Here is a 24,206-nt window from a genome sequence, read left to right as displayed (position 1 = left end):
CATTGCAGGAGGCTCACAGTGTTTTGGGAAAATAAAAAAATAAAAAAACAGTTTCTGTAGATTCCATTTTCATTATTTATTTTTCATTGATGGCAACTGAATAAATTAAGGCTTATGAACAAACATCATAAAAAGCACCATAAACAATGCATTATATATGTGTGTGTCTATATATATATATATATATATATATATATATATATATATATATATGTAGACATGGTAATATTAAAAAGTAAAAAATATTATAGTGAAATATAATTGCCACAAATCACAATTTAGATTTTTTCTAATTTTGTGTAATCCAACAAGTACGTGTCCAACTTCTCAGGTAGCAAGATTTCAGTCAGAGAAAGAAAGACTTTATAGCTGTGCTTGCAGTAATGCGCTCACAGTCGTTGGCTGGTTATGACATTTCATGTTCACCCCCTCGGTGTCATATGCTGTTTATCAGTTAATCAAAAAAAAGTGAATAGGCATAAAAAAAGATTTGTTCAAATAATAAAAAATGTCAAAACACTGTTTAGCTATTTTTATGATTCATTTGCAACCACAAATAGCACTTTACATGTGCATATTTCCTAGCTTCTTTCCCTTTTTGCATTAAATGGCTCCCTGCCCTCTTTATATAAAACCTGAAACTGGACACAATGAGCTTCTTCTAAAGAAGACGCTACTCTTAAAAGAAGAATCGGACATCATCTTTGGATGGGGCACTTTCTGCCCTGGCTGCAGCGGGCTGATAATCTCAGCAGAAACTAGACATCTGGAAAATTTCTCAAATTATCTTTTTTTTTCCAAGTCTTATGATGTTAAAATAATGTCACCCAGGGTCAAAATGGAACAATGGACTGTCCTTTCAGCAAGAGTATCTGTCTAACCAGCCATAAAGCCAGACGGAGCTCACAACTCCAGCCAATACCTTGTGTCAATGAGTGAAATCCAGAGAGGGCACAGTTAGAGAGCATATTTATATCATGCTCCCATTAAGGGTAAACAGGAAAAGTAGACTCCATCAACAAACGACACTGGCAAGTCTACCGGAGAGGGCAAAAAACTGTTGTTTTTTTTCTTTCTGCAAACCCTCATCCTTCAGCCTTCAAATTAGTCTGTTGTTTTCCTAAGAGCTTGAAAAAGGGCAACTAGACGTCTTGGTTCTTGAAGATGCTTCACCGCTCAGCCGAAAGGCTTCTTCAGTTCTGAAATAGGTGGTGGGGGGTCTCGGCTTATAAGTAGCAGAGGGGCCATTCACACTTGGCAGGTCGTTACAGTTACCTGTTAATGAGTCACCTGACCAAGGTGTGGTTGTTCAAGTCAATCTCACCCATAAGTTGTTTATCTGTTTGAAAGAGCAGGTTTTGGGTCGCGGGATCCAAGGTTTGAATGGTTGTAAAACTGCCTGGGGAGGAGACACAATGCTGCTTTGTAGGTGCTGGGAAGGTGATACCTGAGACTACCTCCTTTTTCAAAGGTTTTTTATTTTTTTTCCAGTTTAATATAAGTGGCTTCTTTGGCTTCTCTTTCGAACCATCTGTCTTGTATGTCCAGAACGTGCACATTACTGTCCTCAAGAGAGTGTCCCTTCTCCTGAAGATGTAAAGGAACTGCTGAGTCTTGACCCATGTTGTGCCATGTGCTCGTGAAGCTGTTGTTTGGTCTCTCCTAAATAAAGATCTGTACACCTCTCACTGCCTGCAGTGCACATAGGACGCAACTTAGTGTTTGTTTAGGTGTTTAGTTCTTTAGGTGAACTCATCTCTGTCGGAGGGTTCTTGGGTTTGAAATGCACAGGAATGCCATATTTGGAGAAGATCTTTTTAAGTTTCTCAGACACCTGCCACATATGAAATTACAATATGTATGCGTCTGTTATTCTTAGCTTCTGTACCAGCGTTGTTTGATCCAGATGTCTTTACTGATTTGTCAAAGACCCACTTTGGACATCCACAAGTATGAAGTACTTGAAGTACTTCCTTGAGGTGTTTCTTTTGTTTTCTATAAGCCTTAGTAAGGACACTCACAGACCACATGTGACTGCAACAACCTGCCAAGTGTGAACGACACCTCTAGTATATAAGCCGGTACTCTCCATCAACTGATTTAGAACTGTAGAAGCCTTTTGGATGAGATGTGAAACATATCAAGAACCAAGAAGAAGTCCAGTTCCCCTTATTCAAGTTCTTAGAATTACCATGACCTGGATGACTGAGAATCTCCACTGACAGTCAGCTGTTTTCTTTTCTTTTCTCAAACTCTTTAGCTCATTAAAACAATCATTGTAGGGAAATAAGACAATTTGTAAATAATAATATCTATTAGCAGGACTAAGTGACAAACAACAGTATAATCAAGTGCTGATCTCTTGCTGATTGGTATTCAGCCACCAGCCCACTGAACAGTACAGGTGCTTCAAAGGCTGCACGTAGCAACTCAACATTTTGAAATCTGAATTCTGCTTCTGGACAACACAAAACCCTCTGTGTCCTCCCACACAAAATACCAGTTCCCATCCAATGAAACATACATCCTGAATCTGATGCAAGACATTTGTGCCATTGATGCAGAAATTATCGTGTACATCTAAGTGTCATTTTTCAAACAACAAATTTCTGTGACATCTGAACTCCTGCTCAGCAGAGTATGACAGTGGATTGTTGTGTGCTGTGTAGTCTGTGGTGCTGACAACAGGAGAAAGTGAGTGCTGGTTATAATGTGCCATAAAGTAGCTCCGCAAATCCCAACCACACACATTTTTGACACTAGATACGGGGTAGTGACTGACTATTTAGCCTGACTATTTCTAGAACAAAACTAACATACCAAAACTTGCACTCATTTCATTCAGTGATAGGATGCATGTTGGAAAACAGCTGTCCTTTTCTCTCTCTCTTGTTTTGTACATATGTAAACAATAAGAGTGTCTTCCAGTGACTATCATCCCCATTCAAACATTTTGTGTCTCCCCTGACCAATAACACTGTACTTTTCCCTTTGAATTCGAGTGTGGTCTTTTGAAAGTCTTTTGAAAGACCACACTCAAACATTAACCATTGAAACAAGCTTTGTATATTAGAAATAAAAATGAAAAACACTCACACTGCTGCACAAAAAATAAGGTTCTTGTTACATGTTTTCAGTTTGAGAGTACAATAGCTGAAAATTACATATCTCCTTGCTAAGCTAGTGGAAGTTAAAACTAAATTAAACATTTTATCATGATCTTGAAAATACATGCAAACTGTGTCAGTAGTTTGCCTGTTTCACAAAAGGAGCCAGGGCATATGTTGTTTCCAACTATCTGGCTGAGAAGTTACAGGAACAATGAAATAGTTAATTGTAACTTTTAGATTTAACAGTATTTGAGAAAGTGATTTGCTGCCTCTAGTCTCATAACAGTGCTGTGTGTTGTTAAACCAAAGCTCTGTAGTTTTCTAGGTGAACAGATCTTTTTTGGAAGAGATATTTAATAATGATGATGCATGAGAAGCATAATCTGCAGTTAGGGAAACAGCTAATCGAGCTCTGTCAAAGGGTAAAAAAATCTGACAGCCAGCCTCTTTGTAACTCAAAAGTTGTTATCATTTAATATATTATATCATATTGTACAATTAACATACATATAACCTCATTCATTAATGAGCTTTAGAGATGCTGTTTTGGTGAATTTTAGCTTTTGACAGAGCCAGGCTGGCTTTTCTCTCTTTTTTTCCAGTCTTTATCCCAGGCTTCATTAGCCATCTCCTTCCTGTAGCTTCATACTTGGTGTGCACAAGCAAGTGTTACTGAGATTCCCACCACACTTAAACAAGAAAGCAAAATATTTAAACCTTCAAACTTTGTCTCCATCCTCTGAATATTTTATCTGGCAGTTATTTGCAGCACAGCACTTATCAGACGGTTTGTGTCACGTGTTTTCCTGTGGTTTTACTGGTTTAACCCCAGGCAAATGGAAAATAATTAAAAAGCAGGTATCAATATAACTATTATAGTGGCATGCGGAGGTTGGTTAACCCTCGTTGGTGGTATTGTGTTCCATTTTTTAACTGGGTTTCTACTTGGAGATTCTCGTGTGAGTGGACCTGCATGCCTTCACAAAAGGTTAAATGATGACTTGCAAGCACAAGTGCTGCAACTTTCCTTAAATAAAACTTTATGGAGGCCGTTTCCACCAGAAAATGTGCTGTCAGGAATTTCTTACTATGGAATGTTTTAATATGTATTTGTTCACTCGGTAAGTAATAGTGTTATCTATATAGATTAATTATGTTTTCCTGCAGTCATAAAACATTACAGAAAAATTTAAACATCACACAAATACACATACATTTAACACAACAAGAGAGCATTCACTACATGTATTTCTTTTTTAAATACCAGTAGGCAAAGTAACCCATCCCACCCAGCGAGCCCATGAGAAAAGAGGCCCCGAAGAAAGATGGTGGCTTCTTTTTTACCATCCGGAAGGCGTTAGGTAGGACCGCTGACAGGAGGGTCGTGTGGATGTCACCCAAGACCTTTCGAAAAGCGTAGCGTTTTTGCACACGCACAAAAAAGGACTGTAGGTTGGGTCGGCTGCCATCCTCCCAATATTTCTTAGAAAGTCCCAAGAACTTGAGCCTGTGCAACAAGGCTCCAAGGCAGATATCAGCTAGTGTAAATTCAGGTCCACAAAGCCACAACTCACACTTCTGACCTGTGAGACAAATAAACAAATTAAATAACTAACAGCACAGCTCGAAACTTTTATCAGTATTATTTGAACATACTGTACCTTGATACTCTAGTTTCCTTTTCTCCAGCTCAGCCTCCACTTGATCAAGAACCATGGCTAACTCCCCCAGAATTTTCTTCAGGTAGTTCACATTATCATGGTCTAAGATTTTTGCCTGAAACCCATTTGAAAATCAATTGTATACCTGAAAAGCCTTACTTATACAGACACTCCAAAGTCCTGAATGGTGTTTTGTTTTGTTTTTTTCAAAATCTTCTGATGAACTGGTATTAGATACAAACAATAGTTTTCTTGAACCCCCTATTTCCAGAAAATTTAGGAGTTGTATTTTTTTAATGCAATAAAAACTTAAATCTGTTGTTCGTTCATTTATTCTCGCTTTTATTAAACAGACAGACTCCAAAGGAAATTATTTTCAATGTCTTCACTGCCCAACTTCATTGTATTTGGAAAATATAGACAATTTTAAGTTTGGTGACAGCAACGCACTAAAACAAAAAGCTGGGAAAGAGACGAATAAAGAGGAGAAACTGTTTATAGAATATATGCAAGTTACACCATTGTGGAAGGTGACCGGTGAGGGAGTCAGGATTGAGTATAAAAGGAACATCCATTCTTCCAAGCCAGGATGTGACATGATTCACCACTGTGCCAGACTTAGTCAGAGAATCATTGGTAAGTTCCAAATATATTTTTCTCAATGCAAGACCACAAAGAATGTTGGTCCTCAACATCTACAGAACATAATATTGTGAACAGATTTAAGGGATTTTGGAAAATCTAAATGGCCAAGGATGGAAACTGCATGTGGCCATCTGATCCTCAGATGGTGAGAAACCATTATGCCACCATCATCAGTATAGCCACATGGTCTCAGGAGTACCTTAGAAAAACACTGCCACTCAAAACAGTCCCCCACTGAAACTGTTTACACAAGGAGGTGGTCATATGTCAGCACAGTGCAGAAATGGCATCAAGTTGTCTGGACTTGAGCTCATCTTAGATGGACGCAAAGACAGTGAACAGATGTTCGATGGGCAGTTTAGTCCAGGTTTCAGCAACTAGGTCTGGTTCACAGTACTTTCCAAAGATGAGAAAAAGCATCAGAAAGAGGTGCACAAGCCAGCATGTGAAATGGTATGGGAGTACATCAGTGTCTACGGCATCTGTTATCTGCATATGTGCCGGGTACCACTAACGCAGAGGCGTACGCTGGATTTTTCATCCATCTGTTAAACTTCTTCTGCTTATCTGGTCAGGTCGCAGAGGCAACAGTTTCAGAAGTGAAACGCCAACGTCCTTCTCACTCCCTCCTGACGATCCCAAGGCATTCCCACAAAAAGTTCCTGTCATCGAATTTGTTTCAAAGTTGGCCAGTAATGACATTAAAATCTTGCCATTTGCACATGTCATACCCTTAGTACATGTACCTTTAGTACATGTATATGGATTTACATTTTTTTTTTTTTTTTTAATTTCTCAACTTTTCTGGAAAGGGGATTCTGTACATACAAAACAATATTTAAAGAGCATTACATAATCTTAACACCATGTTGAATTACAACGTTTAAAAGTCAGTCAAAAAAATCAATCTGGGTACCACAAGCGCTTCTCCAACATTTGTTGACAATTTTATGTTGACTTGAATTAACTGAATTAAGATTTAATTCTTCATATTTCTATTTTCTCACACACATCTAGTTGGAACCGAAATGTTTGCTCGGATTAATCATATTTAGATACATTTATTTTCTGTACTTACTGTACTATAGGAATTTGAACAGGGTAAAATTCCCTTTGACATGTACAAAAGTTATTCATGCTAAATGGACCTTACTTATATGGCGCTTTTCTAGTCTATTTGCCGCTTTTACACTACAAGCCACATTCACGCACACAGTCATAGTGTCTATACAGTGTTCAAGGAATCAAACTGCCACCCTTCCTATTGTTTTAAGTTTTATTGTCGTATACAGGTAACAATGGGACATCATTATTCATTATTGGTGATTAAATAAATTTAAAAAATATTTGTGTGTATATACGTTTACCTATACAGTGTGGTGGACAGTAACGGAGTACATTTACTTGAGTACTGTACTTAAGTACATTTTTTGAGTATCTGTACTTGACTTGAGTATTTGTTTTGTTTTGTTTTATGAAATCACTCCACTACATTTTAAAGACAAATGTTGTACTTTTGACTCCTCTACATTTATAGGAAGCTTGTCGTTACTCGCTCCTTTTAAGCTTTGTAATCCGCTGTGCTGTTTTTCATTCCTAAAATGCAATTGGCCACACCAGAGTGGTGTAATAAGATCTGGGGCCTCATGTACAAAGGGTGCGTACGCACAAAAAAGTGGCGTACACATTTTTTCATGTCAACGATCAGATGTATCAAGAGCGAAATGACCGTGGAAATGTGCGGTGCCTCACACAAACTTTCAGGGCTGTCATACACACTTTTCTACAGCTGTTGATTCTTTGGCGAAAAGTGATGTTGGGAAACTGCTATAATAAATAAATGTGAAAACAATTTGTCCTTAGAATGAGTGATCTGCACATTTGAGATACATGAACAATTAACACACACGTGTCTACAATTACACGAGTGGATATAAAAGCATGCGCAAAGTGTTGCAATGCATACCATTAAAAACAATGGCTGCTTTAGTGGTATTGGAAGACATTGTAAATGGTGCAATTGGAAGAAAGCGTGTGTTCAGAGACTGACAGGATTTGCTGGCACAACATGACAACTGGCTCATCAGCTGTTTTGAGGGCAATCCTCCTGGAACTGTGCACAGACCTGTGGCCGGCACTGAAGCACAACACAGAGAGGAGCCATGCGCTGCTTGTGCCACAGGTGACGTGCACACTGGGGTTTAAGCAACCGGGACATTCCAGAGGGAGCAACAGATTGGGACTGTGCCAGTCGACCCTGAGCCGAGCCATGCCAGCCAAGTGGGACGGAATTATCTGCATCTCAGCAGACATCAAATTCCCAAAATGCAGTCCAACAGGCCAACATTGAAGCACAATTTGAGGCGAGAGCCGGTTTTCCTAATGTAATCGGAGCTATCGACTGCACACACATTGCTATAAAAGCTCCATCAGATGATGAATTTTCATATCAACAGGAAACATTTTCATTTCATCAATGTACAGATCGTATGTGATGCTTTGTGGGGGTGGCCTGGTTCAACGCACGATTCATACATTCAGTAACAGAATTGTTGGGAACAGACTACAAGCTGGCGCTGTGTGCGATGGGTGGCTTCTTGGTAAGTAACTTTATTCGTGTAATTGTCCTAATATTATTCCACGTGAGGTGTATTGAGTATGTGCGCCCCCAATTTCTATCTCATCTTCACAGCATCATAGTTGGTGGTTAAAGTTAGTAACTTGCTGTTTTTTGCTGGTTAAACAACAGCTTAAGATCTTTCTAACAAGCCCCTGATCGTCTCTGTGTGCAAATGCTAATAACCCTGTGCATAAAGTGTGAAATGTCTTAGTTAGCCTCATCTTTTCCCCTACACACTTCTGCACTGTGTGAAGGTCACTGTGTGAACACATTTGTTGTGAGTTACACAAATATGAGTATTTACCTTGGGGGTAATCAGAGTCACCCACACTCCCACACCCACCACCCCTGAGAGAGCAGTGTCACCCATAGTTGTGCCGACTCTCTGTTCAAACAGCCTGCCTGTTTTGGCCACACTTCGGCGGTGGGCAGCCAGTCTCCGCTTCGCATCCACCTTAATATCGGACCACTTCTTCTTCACCTCTGCTTGTGTGAGCTTCTCAGACCCCACATCATTAAAGGCCTCGCTCACGCTCTCCCACCCACTCCTCTTACGTTTGCTGCTTATATCGTAGGACAGCGTGCCAAAGAGCACATTTTTGCGGGCCTCCACTTCAGAAAGTAGCACCTCCATCTCGCTTTCCGTTAAGTTATTCTTTTTCCCGTCTTACTTATTCTTTTTTCTTTATTTTCTGATCGTGCAGAGAGAGGAATCGCATATGCAGGGCTCATTTAAATATTATTTGCATATTTAAGTAGGGGCGTGGACAGGGAGGAGTCGGGTACTTTGACGTGCGTTTCAATTCCACGTTGATTGGGATGTACAAACGAAATGTGCATGGATTCATGCGTACGCCATGTTTCAGTAGGAAATTTACTTTATTTCCTTCAGTAGGAAAGTCTTTGTACATGAGGCCCCTGGAGTCTCAGCAGAAAACTGGATTTGGCTGAAGGCTGTTTTCTGCCGAGCCTACAAGTGTTTTGTGAACTGAAGATCTTCATCAAAGCAGAGTTGTAGAATGTTCGCGGTACTGTTCTCAACAGTAAACTTCTACTCCACAGTGAATGTGTGGGGAGAAAAAAAAAGACTCTCCTGTTTTTTGGGTGGGGATGTTTTAAATATATTTTTTTTATGAAAATTGCAGTCCTTATCATTTTTCATTGCAATTTTATGCTGAAGTTTTTACAGGTGGTTTAACTTTATGTAGCAGAGCGGTACAAAAAGTCTACATGTCAGCACATCATCAGGTGGTTTCAGGGAGTTACATGGTTCCATAAAAGCACTCAGAAAACAATACAGCAATGCACTGATATTAGCAAATGTACTTTTGCATACTTAAGTATTTTTAAAAGTAAGTACTTCAGTACTTTAACTTGAGTAACATTTTTACTGAACAACTTTTACTTGTAGATGAGTAAGATTTGACCATGAGTAGCAATAGTTTGACTCAAGTATTGGAGATGAATACTTTGCCCACCACTGCCTATACTTATACGTATATATACACAGAGAGGTAGAATGAATATATGCAAAAATAGAATGTATCAGAATACACAAAATGATGTGGCTGTAATGCAGGGGGTGTGAGTATGATGTGTACAATAAGTGTCCGATATTCAGCAGTTCAGTAGCCATATGACTTGAAGAAAGTGTCTCTGAACCTGCTGATGTGAGTTTCTATTAGCAGGACTGCTCTTCCCCCTGAGATACAGCTACCCCAGCTTACTCAATTCATTTCAGTGAGTTGAACTGAACTGAACTTATTGGACTGAGTTGCATTGTATCTAACTGGACTGTGCTGAACTTGTTTACTTTCTCTGTGAAGTGCCTTAAGATGATTCCTGTTGTGAAATAAAATATTAAATCAAACCCACCATTAGCTTCTTCTGCTTGGACAGGTACGGTTCTGTAAGCTGAGGCTCCTCATGATCCAACTTCATGAGCTCCGTTGCAGCATTAGCCAGGTGTCCTGAAGTTACACACAAATACACACACAGAACAGTATATACAAGTAGCCTGTTATCCTGTTATTCAGTGAGGAAAAATCCTTTCAGAAATAATTTTATTATAGCTCTGTTTCTGGCATGTAAGACAATTCACAAACCTTTACTAAACCTTCTTTAGCATCTGCTGCCCTCAAAAACACTCATGTCTATGCCTGTGGTTCATACATTGTTAACTTACATCATCAAGCCCACTGAATATGTCTGTGTTTGCAAAATGTGTGTCCTGTACTTCTGCATTGAATGGCGCTGTAGTTTATTTTCAAAATCACGAACATACACAGTCTGCATAGAACGTAACAGTTGTAATATTCCATCCAGAAAATGTTGTATTTTAATCATTTTTGCCAAATCGTCATTGCCTACCTCTCTTAGAAAATTATTTTGTCTTTTGGAAAGATTTGAAGGAGTCAGACAGCAATAAAACACAGACACATTGCTGAATTTGGTATTTGATTTTTGAACTTATGATAATAAAACAATTACAACGTTTATTATGGTATATATTACATGTTCTAATATATAAATACAAATCAAGTTGATTTGATTTGTTTTGCAAAACCTGACCAGAATTTCACGGGATAATGAATTCTGCTGCACAATTCCTTCTCATCCAGTCTGTTGCTTTGATTTACATGCCATGTATAAAGCCACAGTTTGGACTGTGAGTGCTGATGTCAGCTGTTATGAACCTGGCATTACTACAAAGTGCTGTGTTAAGGGTTTTGGTATTGCATAACTTCAAAATGGACAATGTGCTAAAAAAAAAACCTGTCTGTGAACATAAAAAGGGGCTAGTGTGCCAGTAATGTGGATTATACTGTCAGGAAAATGAACAACTTCACATTCAAAATGTCTAAAGTCTGCAGCTGTTGTTCCACAACACTTGTTGGTTCCAAAGCTGAAGCACCTTTATCTGTAGCATGAGTGCATGTCCTGATTAATGTACTGCAACTGATTTATATAATTCATTTATATTTGTTGAGATTTGTGTCTGCAAATCAATCATTTTTCAAGAGATTTCTCTGTGCTGGTTTAGAAGCTAAGCTGCTTGAGTAGTTTCTCCTCATACTTCTGATCTTTTTAACATTTGTTATGACAAGTCATTATGCCAAATTAAGAGTTGCTTACAGTTGACTGAGCTTTCCAAAGACCAACTAGTGCTATGAAAACAACCTTAAGTACCTGGCAACTGGAAGAGGAAAAGCAGGAGCAAGATGGAGAAAGAGGTGTCGGAAATTTAAACCTTCTCTGCCCTCGATTTTCATGGGGAATGTCAGATCACCAGCAAATAAAATGGACAAAGTTGGAGCGCTCATGAGGACAGGCATATTGAGAATGCAGTATTGTAGGTTTTACCAATACATGGCTGTGTGAGCATGTAACAAACAGCAATACTTTTCTGCCTGGCTATCAGACTGTTTAGATAAACCGAGACAGCAAAAGCTACTAAGTTACTGTGAAGGAGAGGATCTATATCCAGGACATTAAACTGTTAGCTGTGAGTTTACCTGTGTTTTATATATATATATATGTATTTTTTAAACAAACTTTATTCATTGTTTGCAGTATACAAACAGAACAGTCAGTCATTCCAGTTTAAATTCAGGAAAGAGAAAACATAAAAACAAGTTAAAAAAATAAACAAAACAAATAGGCAATAAATAAATGAAATACATCGTGAGACAGACTCCATAAAAGCACTCTGTACAGAAAGGAAATGCACTTCTGACAGCTTATGAGCTGAAAACCTCCGAACAGCCATCATTGATATACATTTATTATTTGTAATCAATTAAGATACTTAGGATAATAATCAACTTCAATCAAAAACAGCTTAAATAATGGGGTTGAGTTTTGAAATTTACATTTATGAATATGGAATTTTCCTAATAAAATATAAAGGTTGACAATAGTGCATATCTTTTTTTCTTTATGTTCAAAACAAGTAATAATGTTCTTCCCTTCTATGTTGATTTTATATGTTGTTTTACACAGTATATAGTTCTCAAGTTCTTTCCACAATCTATAGGAACAACCACAGAACAAGTGGGTTACATTTTCAGGTTCAGTTTTACAAAAGGTACACTTTCTATCAACTTTCTATCAACGGAATCTTGAAATATAGATGGATATATGTTATGCTGCTATATATATATTATCCAGCACTACCACACTATCTGTGGTGTCGTCAGCTCAGTTATTGCCAGGTTAAAAGCCCAACACTCCAACGTATTCATAGCAAAGTCTAGAGATTTCAATCATTTCTCCCTCTCTGCTACACTTTCAAAATTTCAAACAGATAATCAAATGCTCCACCAGAGAAGCACAATCTGGTTCTCAACACCTCCAACAATACATCCATTGTTCAGTAGCAACCTATATAAAAAAGTTTGAGGAGATGGTGCAAATACAGATAGCGTCAATGCTATGACTGAGTGTATGACAGGCTTTAACAACTTCTATATGGAGACTATAATGCCCAAAAAGACCGTGTGGCACTTCCTCAGGAACATGTCCTTTATCACCAGTGACCTAAAAGGTGCTGAACATAAAGACGAAAGCCTTTAGAAGAGGGACAGGTATATACTGAGGTGTGTACTGAAAGAGTTGAGATGTAAGAAAAGAGAAAGTAAAGAGGTGTAAAGAATCAAGCTTGAAAACGAGCTTTCAGGAGGACATTGTGAGGGATGTGTGACCAGGAATGAAAAAAGGTCACAGGCTTTAGGAATCAGACCGATGAAAACCTGGACAGGGCCAAAGACTGACCATGTTCTTGAATAACTTTAGTTCAGAACAATGCCCGACATTCTCCTCCCCTGCCTCCAGCTAAAAAGAGCTCATACCCTTCCTGGACACCACAGCCTCGCTCCCTGTCACACCTCTGCAGTGTCCCCGAGCAGCTTGGCCATGGATCATGGGCTCACCAAAAAAAAAGATACTAGAACCAAACCTAATCTAACTGAAAGATGTCAATGGAACATGTCTTGAAACCCACAGACTATTAAATTATGATAACTATAAATAAGAATAAGAACAATAAGAAGTCCATGACCTGATATATCTATATCTAAATCTACTTAAAGGATAGAATATAACCAGAACAGGTGTGAAATTGCAAAGTCAATGCAAGTTAGGCAGGATAGTGTGTATTAGGTAAGTATTAGGAGAGGAGTTATTCTCAATAGAGATAAGTATTCAATAGCTCTTTGAATGTAGAAATAAATGTCCCTGTTCTGATAGCATGTGGTAACACAGGGGCGGCTGTAGCTCAGGAGGAAGAGCAGTCACCCACCAATTGGATGGTCAGTGGTTCGACTCTGGCTTCCCCAGGATACATGTCGAAGCGTCCTTGGGTAAGACACTGAACCCCACGTTGCCCCCCCAGTGTGTGAGTGGGGTGAAGCGCTTTGAGTGAGGGTGAGCGCTAGAAAAGCGCTATACAAGTACAAGTCCATTTACCATTTAACTTGTTCAACCATCATGAAACCACAAATGGTAACAGTCTACTTGTGTGTAGGAACGGCAGTACCAGGCAGAGTTTGTGAAAAGGTTGAAAAGCAGCATAATACTACATCAGTAAGTTTAGATGACTGGCTGTAGAAGCCACTATGTAGGCAAGTATTTGTGATTTGAATTTATCACGGAAAGTTAAAGATTTTTAAAAAAATCCATCTCTTTGTGAAGTATTTTGAAATTCAGATTGTTACAATATAGGCAGAAGTTATTATTGTCTGTATGGTAAGGTCTGTGAATATTTCAACACTAACAATTCTTATTTTAGCTGTTAAACAAAATGTATACATCTCAGTTTTAATTTCCTGGTATTAACATTCAAACATTCAAACTATAGTTTAAATAAAAAATGTTGGGCCAAGTCTTCATGAAGTGGAACCTCCAGACATCACCAATAGATTGAGCTTCTGCTTTTCTTCTTGTAATGAATACAGTTATGCACATTTACAGTTACTCCGTACGGTAAGCTGGCATCACTTACTACGTATTTCTGCAGTGGCGTACTTTGGGATCATAGAGTCAGTGGTGAGCTCTGGATGGAGGATGCAGCCATGTGTGTAAGCGTCCATGGGTAGACCATCCAGTAACTGACGATACTGCTGCACACGATCGTGGAGAGGCGAGTCCACATCTGGAATCAACTGAGCCACTGTCTCTGTGTGAGGGTAACATAAAAGTGAAATGGTGAAAACAATTTTACTGTACTAAATCAAAACATTTAGTATAAAATAACATTACTTTTTTATGAGATGTTTTCATCTCTTGAACATCTGACATCTCTAAGATGTAACAGATGATTTCCCTACCTCCCTGTATTAAAAATCCTTGCATTTAAATTAAACTGGAACAATCTGGGGGGAAAAAACAACTCCTGCAAACTAACAGGCATCTGAGAATTCATATTGGAAAAACATTCTATATATTATAACCTAATGCGATTAATTTAAAGGACCGTGTAGGTTACTAAAAGACACAATTTGAGCACTCATATGAGGCCACTCATTAGAGGCAGGTTAATTAGGACGCATTAAAAGCCTGTTGTGCCAATTCCCTGTTGGCCTTTTCCTATTTGCTTGAGTATATCTAAAACAGCTGGAAATGTTTAGTGCCACTTTCATTCAATATCTTTCTCTTAAAAGAGCACTGAGTGTGAGCTATGAGCGTTAGCTTCATTCTTTTTAAGTAGCCTGTAGAGCGAAGGATAAACCCCTGCGTTTAACACACTGACATGATTGTCATCAAACTCTTCATCAGAGGTGATTCATGGGGGAATACCTTTCCCCACCCTGCTCTTTAATTTTTTTTCTCTATCTATGTATATGCCATTCTAGCTGTCCCAAACTTTTTCACGAACTGGCATCATATGAATACGAAACTGGGCTAATCAGGATTGAATTGGATCCTAATCGATTGGATAGAACTGGCTTATCATGAATTGGTTTGAAATTAACAAAGATAAATGCATGGTTATGCAATTATGCATCAAGTATACTTTTAATTAGGGTGGCTGTGGATCAGTGGTTAGAGTGGGTCGTCCAATAACCAGAAGGTTGGCAGTTTGTCTTGCAATTCAAAAAGATTTGGTGAACTGAGAGCTGGAGGGGTGGTAGTCCACCTCCTTGCCACAGCTGAGGTGCTCTTGTCACAGCAAGGCACTTACAGGCGAGGTATCTCATGCATATTAGAACATATTTGAATGACTTTTAGAGCAATAGAAGCTCTAATATTTCAATTGCTACCAGTTGGCAAAAAGCTTTTGTAGCCTTTGTTGCATCTTAGCAACGCTGTACAGTTACACTGCTGTTCTCTATGAATCTCCTCTATAAGACATCTGTACTTTACAGACAAGGTGCAGCCCACAATGTCAGTTTACATTAGAGATTTGAATGCAGAGGAACAGCATGCCTGTCTTATTACCCAGACTGACTTCTGTATAAAAAGCATATCCAGTTAGGGGCCTGAATTTACAACATAGTGGATCTTTTTCAACATTTAAAAAAATGTCATGTCTCTGAATGATTTTATATCTTAACTGTTTATATTGCACATTATATTAAAATCTATTTCATTTTGTGTTTCAGAATTTATATTTGGGTAACTGAAGTGATAACCAACCAAAAAAAACTCATCCGTGTCCCTTAGTTTGGGGGTGCCTTGGTCTGCAAATATGTCATTCAGTGAGCCATTCAAATTTGCCTGGTAACGTTTTCTCACATACCCAGTTCAGAGTAGAATTACCCACCCCCCAATCTTTATCTCCGTCCAACTTCTACTTCATGTCATCATGCTGCAGTCACTGCACTGCTTCACCTACTACTGGATATTACTTTTGCAAAGATTTAAAAGATGGTTAATGTTCGTTATTTTCCAGGTTTTACTGTTTTTTATTTTGCCATAGATGCAACTTTGGGATTTGACACAAATCACAGCTGATCAGCAGTAGGATACAATGCACAGCAGTCACTGGCACATAGGCTTGCAGATGTTCTTTGGTTGACAAAATAGTGACAAACAACTGTCTGATGCAAAAGTGATGCAGGAATAAAATCATAAAAAATCATAAAAATCATAAAAAATAAAAAGTATTTGCTAAAACTGCTGTGAATTTTTTTTGTAGGTTTTTTTTTCAAATTTGTTGTTCAAGGGTTTCCTATTTTGAATAGTTGTTACCTTAGATAAGCTGTCCTGTAATTCACACTACCCTAATTTAAAAAGGGTTAGGATAAAAAATAAAAAAGTTAATTTCTTTTAACAGAAAATTCTGATCAGCAGTTATATAGTTCACTCAAGAAAGAAATGATCCAATAATGCTATTTTCAGTCTAAAGTTGGACATTTACAGTTAGGATGTGTCTTTGAATGTACCATCAGCAGCACAAAAGTGGTCCCACCATTCTAGAAACAAAGTGATGAAACGTGTCCCACATAAGCAGCACTTCTTATCATCATTTTTCAAAAACTACAGGATAGGAGGAAGAAACGGATGAGTGAACAAACAGTCGGGTGGCTCACTCCATACCCTCAGACTGATTGCTGAAAACAGTTCTTTAAAGACAGAGTTGAAATGGGAGCTATTACATTACATGAAAATGCTTGCTACCCACCAGTAACTAAAGATGAAGAGAAATGTTGGCTGTTTTTTGCAAAGAAAAACAATGACATAGATAGCATCAGACTCAGAGCCAGAGCCAACTGAAGATAAAAAGGCCATAACATAAGTATTTAACAAAGACTGGTTTGTCAAATTTGCATGAATTGCAAACTACCAAGTAATTACTAAATAACTTGCCCGGACCAGCCAGTATGTAACAAACCATTGAATGGTTAAACTTAATGGATCTGAATAATAAAAAAATAAAAAAATCACTGAGGTAAATGTCTATCTTGCTGCCCACAAATCATGCCTCAGGCCTCTCTGGGGCTGCATGCATGTCACATAATGTCTCAGCTGACAGTCTTATAGGGCAAAGCACTATAGATACCAATACAAAAGATAAGATTCTGTGTATGCATCTTCACATTTACACACTCTTGGAACCGCATGTCTGTTATGTTTTAATCAAAGTCATTGCCTCAGCGTTCACAAATCAAATCTTCATAGATACTCTCCTCTGTATGTTTTTCTAATTAGCTAGCAATTTGTCCCACACCAAATCAAGTATGACAATCAAGCTGGACTCAATGTTTTAATGACAATTCCATGCTAAGTAATCAGTATCCCCCGTGTTTGTATCTGTGTGTGACGTAAAGATTTTGTTCTGGGTTTCCAGTTGTGTCTAATTCAATAAAAGTTAATCTTGGCACAAAAACATTGTTGCAACAACTTAGTTACAATAACACTGAGTGTCACATTATAGTACACAATGACACACTCCCCACAAGCATGACAGATGGCCTTGAATGTCTTCCAAAAGTCTCTGTTACTTCAGCTTTTACGAACCCCCTAAATGTGGCCTTACATTTCTGTAGCTCAGCGACAGGGAAAAGCAGGCCCCAGATCTCCTAATGGTTTGCAGTAAAAAATGCAACTGTAGATTTTTTTTTCCAAATGTTCAGAATCCTCTTCTAAGTAGATTATCAACTGAAATGGTATATAATGTTATGTGTGTACATAGTGTGTACATGATTTTGCATGTGGTAGACCAGGCAGTGTTTGTCACTCAGAATGAACCATTTCAAAATAAGAAATGGCAGTAACTTTGCAGTTTCTTCACCTAAGGTAAAAGGAATGCATAATGGTGTGGGATAACACACGTACAGTCACCAGCAAAATTATTCAAATATCATCCATGTGGAGGGGTTGAATCATTTTGTCAACTATCAGTATCATTAATGAAAAGATATTTACTTGATATTATTCTGTGCTTGCCTGGACTACTGATGCCAAAATGCTCTTCAGGGCAAAGGTGTTTTTTGTTTCAGAACTTTTTTTACAGACTTGTACATGTGAATAAGGCTTAATTACACCAACACACACATTGTTTCAAAGTGAAATAAAATTTAAAGCTTGCTGGCTCTTGTTAAGGTTGTTGCATAATGATTGTCTCCTCAGTGATTGTTTAATAAACAGTCAGTGGAGGTCCAGCAACTTATTTCTGCTGCAGAGTTCCACAGCAGGTCTATCTATGCTGGGAAAGTAAAGAGAAAACGAGGAGATAACGTTGTCACGCAGAAGCCTTAGCATTTGTGCGCCTTACCTCCCACAAAGTTTTTTTCCAGGTAATCTATTATCTGGTTGTAGTCGCTGATGATGGCGTCTCCATGGAGGAACACAGGTACCTCCTCTCCCAGGTTCAACCTCATGAACCAAGGCTCTTTGTGCTCCTGCAGCGGCAAACTCACATCTCTCTCGTCACAGACCAGACCCTTCTCGTTAATGACTAAACGTACCTAAAAATCACAAGACAATATTAAACTTTTCATATAAATTGCAAAATATGTGTGTCTCTGATATATGCAGGTTGAAATTAAGAGGAGTTTGTCAATGTCAAAACTTTATTCAAAAGGTAAAGAAAATATAAAAGGAGGTTATTTTATATCTGGAGTAGACTGAAAATGGAGATGAACAAAACAGCATGACTTTGTAACTCAAGTTACACAGTAATTATCGTAGGACCGGTGGTTTAGACAGCCGGAACAAATCAAGTCAGCTACACTGTCAAAGAATACAATAGCTTCACGTCTCTATCAGCACAGGTTAACAAATAATTTATAAGCTGGGGTGTCCCACTAGGATGCCCACAAATAAAACACTTACTGCTGCAACAAGACTTTGCTATGTAATAATAGTAGTCACTCCCTGGTGAAGACAAATGTTTAGTAACTAACAAGGTCAGTAGCTCAAAAACACTTCAAAACAGTTCCTTCATCATGAAAGTTAGAAAACTCTAACATGGCTTTTCTTACGAAGCAGTGGTTTTATAAATGGGCTTCTGTGATTCGTCTTAATGGAGGTATCCTTATGTACATCTAGGGGGCAGAGCAAAGGTGTGTCTGGCAGAGTCAAGTTCCTAGGTGGAGCCATCTGCCCAAAGGAAAATGTTCAATATTCAGAGGTTTTGCATTGCTTTGTTACGAACAGAAAAAGATTGTGGAGGTGTACTACTGTCCCGGTCTCAGCTGTCACATGAGTTTCATACAATATGTTTAGAGTAGCTGTAATTTCTAAATGTCACAGCTAATAAAGAAGCCTTGTTTTAAGCATATTATTTTAACTTATAGGGCTTAGTGATAAAATTCTTAACACTGTGCTGCTTACATGGTTAACTAAGGAGATAAACAAACAGCTAATGTCAGCAACACTACAATTATACGATTAATAAAACAGTTCATTACCAGCTCCCGTCAGGCAAAAACTATATGGCCTCCTGAATGCTTACACATCCAGTAAAATTAGTAAGGAAGATACCGCTCCCTAAGTCCTAAAACTTTTACCCAGGAGACAGTTATGCCTGGCAAGAATTAGGGGAAGTTCATGTTTTAAGACTTTTGCATAATGCCACCTGTCCAAATTCACATGTTAACTGCCTTTTTGAGTGTGTGTGTGTGTGTGTGTGTGTGTGTGTGTGTGTGTGTGTGTGTGTGTGTGTGTGTGTGTGTGTGTGTGTGTGTGTGTGTGTGTGTGTGTGTGTGTGTGTGCTACTGCTACCTTAAATATCCATGAGACAGAGATGAGTACTGCATCAAAGTCAAAATCTGGAAACGAATTAGGACTAACCATAATTTTTTAGATAAAATATTACACAAACACACCCAGGGGCTGCATGGCAGTGTGGTGATTAGCACTGACAGCAAGAAGGCTGTTGGTCTAAACGTTGACTGAGAACTTGTGGAGTTTGCATGTTCTCTCCGTACATAACCAGGCTCTCTCCAGCCAATCTGGCTTCCTCTCACAATCCAAAGACATGCATGTTACGTTAATTAGTGACTCTCAATTGACCCTAGCAAAGAGTGTGAGCGTGCACAGTTGTTTTGGCCATGCGTTGTCTGGTGACCTGTTCAGGTCATGTCATGTTATATTGTTGCTTTTAGTTAAGGGAATGAGTTTAGAATTGCTACATGACACTGATCTGAGGGCCATGAGTTTGCAGGTGTATTGTTCTGTAATAGATTAAGCAGATTAAGTCTGTTTAAGTGTGTCGCTCCTCCTCAACAGCACTCACCTGAGTAACAGGACTGCAGCTGAGTCTACACAGAAAGTGTACTAGAAGTGCACTGAATTAGTTGCATTTAGCTGGGATGTTTTATTGTGAAAAGATAAAAAGATCTGTGTTATCATGACTGCTGCTGCTTCAGCTGTTTCTGAGTGGGAAGTAGTGTCCTGCTGATCACAAAATCTTACTAACAACAAAATATGATTCAGTTACAGTCACTGAAAATGTGTTTGTTACACATTCTATGGGTTTTAGGGGTGTTTTGATTTGTTCCTTAATTGTACGACACTGTGAAACAATGTTTTATTGCTCTAATTTGACTGCTTTCATAATGACATTCAGAACAATCTTTTATTCCACCTGCACTGCACTGCTCTCCTGCACTCCAGGAGAGCCACCACCTGCACTGCCACCACCTGCACTGCTTCCCCATCCGATTAAAGAGGGCACGAATGGCTGAGTTTGACTGTTTTGTTCACAAACAGTAACAACTATTCATGTGGTACAGCTTAGAGTTATATGCTGGAATGTAATATGCTGGATATTAAACTTGATGTGACTCAAAAGGAAAGGTAGAAGTAAAACGTTGGGAATATCTAAGCAATCAGTAAGGTTCAGCACTGCAAGCCCCACCCCAAAGGCTCCAGTTAATCGCTTCAACATTACCTCGTTACCACAGCCACTTGTGGATTTGAAATTTGTCTATGCTTAGCACCTTGGAGGGGGTGCAGCAGTTGAAATGGAGGGGAAAAATGGAAAATAACATGGTTCCTTGAAAAGCTTCCTGCAATTATCAGTTAAGCTGATTTCTGGGTGTTTTTTTTCTGAGGAGGATTCCCATATAGTAGTGAGTTCACTGACAGCACTGTCACACATGATCATGGAGTCACTCCAGCTCAAAGATTGAGGTGATAATCGTGACAGTTAGTCTGGTGTTTACCCTCTGCTGAGAGACAACCAGCATAATCAGCAGCTCAGACGCAAGTGGCTGTGAGCCAACAATCCAGCCTTATAACTGACATACAGACCTGAGACTGAGCCTCAACTCAAGGTTGTTGAGCTACAGTGGAGAGGAATAGTGATGAGACACCACACTTCAGTTCGTAAAGATTGCTGTAGCTGATTGATTCCATACTGAGTAATATGTAATTATGATACATGTGTTTAATCACCTCTAACGTTCATGTCAAACGACAAACAAAGCAAAGCTCTCTTTAACCATACATTTTTTTCGTGATCAGTTATTCTGTTTTTTAGTAGTTTTTGCAGCAATTGATTAATCATTAGGTGTATCACAATTTCTCAAAGGGTAAATGGTTCTCATCTGATTGTTTTTTTAAGTCAAGTCCCTTTGACTTTAGAAAAGCTATAGAAACTCATCAGTTTGAATGATAATAAAATGCAAATATTAATAATAATAATAATAATCTCAGTATGAATCAACCTAGCTCTCAATCCTCTGTTATGTAGAGGAAGATTTCAGCCACAAGCAAGAAATTTCTGTATTCAAAATACCCTTAAGTCAAGACCAGTGAACACTAAAGTGAATTCAGATTGTCAATTAATATCTAAATTCAATTGAACACTTTTTAAAGTGGAAGTTCAGTAATTCAATATTTGATGAATTTGGAGGTGTGACAATAGACATAATAAAAGCATAATAAAAGCCAAGATGTCCTGAGTTTTACTCCACAGTATGGGTCATAAGTTCTTAAAATCACTAGAACCTACGTTTCACATAATGCAGTATGTGGATGCAAAAAGGATCACTAAGGGAAACAAGGGAGTTTTCTGGATAGTGTGATAACTATGTGGGTTTAATTTATGGCCATCATCATTCTTCAGGGTGTTCACGCTGACATTTACACTTTGTTTCCCTGTGAAAGATGCTGCTTATCAACCAAAGCTCTCAAAATTATTAGCGCATTATAGGATTCAGATATGGTAAACTATCTGAATTCATTTTAAGAACATTGAAAAACTCCTTTTGCTGCTCCCATTGTCATTCTTCACCAAAAGAGAGTATCATAAGTTTTCACTCTCTGAATATATCATTTCCAACTAGATACTAGCTATAAAAATGTATATACGATGTTCTACATGATGTTTGCAATGGAAGTTATTAAGAGGGGTTCAAATGAAATCACATTTAACTATACTTTGAGAAGGCAGACAGCTAAAGCTATCTCAAAACACGCAAACCTCAGCTCCTCTTCCAAAATGTTATGATAGTGAGGTTTGATATGCATGAATTGTTGTCAAAAGAGCAGATGTTGTATGATGCTTTCATTAACATTTTTGTTAATTATTCAGTCATGGGGATCTCCATTCCTAACCTTGTAAAGGTCTAATTTGAATTCCAGTGACATATCATCTTAAGTCTCCAAGTTCATGCAGTCCTGATGACATCACAGGGGTGATACTTAAACTTGACAAAGCTCTTGCAAAAGGAATGCAATTTAACTAATTGTTATGTGAGAAATTGGTGGAGTATCCCTTTAATGTATGCCACCGTTCATGTCATATGAAAGCTATTGTAGCTGCATGCATCTTATTACTCCGTATATACAACATCTTAATTGCACATGCTCAGAACAACACAGGTTATTTATTAGATGCCATGGCAATCAATGGTGGGCCCTAGAAAGGCATTAAAACAGCACCATATGTTGTGATTCAGCTACAGAAGGGAGAAGATGGCCTTTGGTTTGTTTTGCCCATTATTTTAATGAATTATTCAGGATGTCATGTGTCAGTGCTCACACTGGCAGTAAGAACAGAAAATAGCTGTAGCATGTGGATTTAACGTGGAAGCAGAAAAAACACGAGGCCTGATTTATGTGGTGATTCATGACAGTATAGAGAAAGCAAATTCTGCTATATGTCGAAGAATTGTGCGCCCTGCTGCAGCTTAAGGAGATCTGCATATACCTGAGTTATATGTGGACTAAACAACACAAATGCGCAGATGCTTCGGCCATAACAAACACACAAAGTGAGCCTCACATTGTAAAATCATGCAAAGAGACATGGAGCCATCTCAATTTTCAAGCTTTGCTCTTTTTTTTTACCTTCTGGGATGTGAAAGACTGTGTCCAGTGGTACAAAACGAGCCTGTCTTTGTTGAAGGGTTTGGGCTCTGCTGTCGGTTCATCACACTCCTCCCCATCTGTAATTTTTCCGTCTTCATCCATCGCAGAGATGGGCCACCAGCTACAGTTGGTGGGGGTAACATGGTTGGAAGACGCCATGACAGAGCGTTTTGTGCGTGTGGAGGAGAGGAGCGAGGAGGGAGTGAAAAGGAGGGACTGTGTAAGAGATACAAGCAGAGTAAGAGAGAGAGGGAGGATGTCAGCAGCCCCAACGCAGCATCACCAGTTCACGCGGCAGCAGCATCAGCCAGAGAGGGACAGCTCTGGTGCTGAACACGGCCTCACCTCCCAACGAAGCCAGAGATAGGCCGAAAAAAGACCCAACCTAATCCATATGCAAATTGATACTTACTTACTCGAGCATACATTAAATCAGCACGTAACCGTAATTCATTAAATCACGTGACAAGCCACGCACAAACATGCGCGATAGAGACTCACGAGGGAGCTCTTCGGTGGAAGGTCAAGCGGCTCCTGTAGGACGCTGAGAATGTTGAATTTAATACAGTGTAGAGGGATGACATAGGCTATTCACAACAAGTACACTGTGCTATTACGGCTTTTAGTATTTTTCCTTATCAATACTTTAATGATAAAAGATAAGCCATCTCATGAACTTCAAAACAAAATACTACCAATTATTTGTAGACGCAACCCAAACATTGTGTCTTCGTGACAAGCTGCTGATAAGAAAGTCCATAAAAAAGCAGTTTAAAATTGATACTTTGCTAAGTTGTTTGCCATGTTTGTACACAATAATGATTCCTCCTTTGAGTTAAGTGTCTTTTTTATTAGATGATTCATGGGTCAGTATTAAAATAACATTTTTCTGAAAATACTTTGGTG

At 38.6% G+C, this 24,206-nt stretch overlaps 1 protein-coding gene across 1 annotated transcript; it reads right to left on the bottom strand.

Annotated features, from left to right (window-relative positions):
- Nucleotides 1–131: 131 nt before the first annotated feature.
- gdap1l1 (ganglioside induced differentiation associated protein 1-like 1) lies at nucleotides 132–23,692 on the bottom strand. Its single transcript, XM_072367165.1, has 6 exons — nucleotides 23,280–23,692; nucleotides 18,253–18,445; nucleotides 14,038–14,211; nucleotides 9,912–10,006; nucleotides 4,772–4,886; nucleotides 132–4,693 (listed from the first exon to the last, which is right to left on the bottom strand). The coding sequence occupies exons 1-6, from the start codon at nucleotides 23,457–23,459 to the stop codon at nucleotides 4,350–4,352; spliced, it is 1,101 nt and encodes a 366-aa protein (XP_072223266.1). The 5' UTR covers nucleotides 23,460–23,692; the 3' UTR covers nucleotides 132–4,349.
- Nucleotides 23,693–24,206: the final 514 nt, after the last annotated feature.

The sequence above is a fragment of the Leuresthes tenuis genome, unplaced genomic scaffold, assembly GCF_036924035.1.
Source record: "Leuresthes tenuis unplaced genomic scaffold, fLeuTen1.0.hap1 SCAF_16, whole genome shotgun sequence".
In the NCBI taxonomy this organism is placed as follows: Eukaryota; Metazoa; Chordata; class Actinopteri; order Atheriniformes; family Atherinopsidae; genus Leuresthes; species Leuresthes tenuis.
Note: the sequence above shows the minus strand (reverse complement) of the source record. Positions and strands in the feature narration are given on the sequence as shown.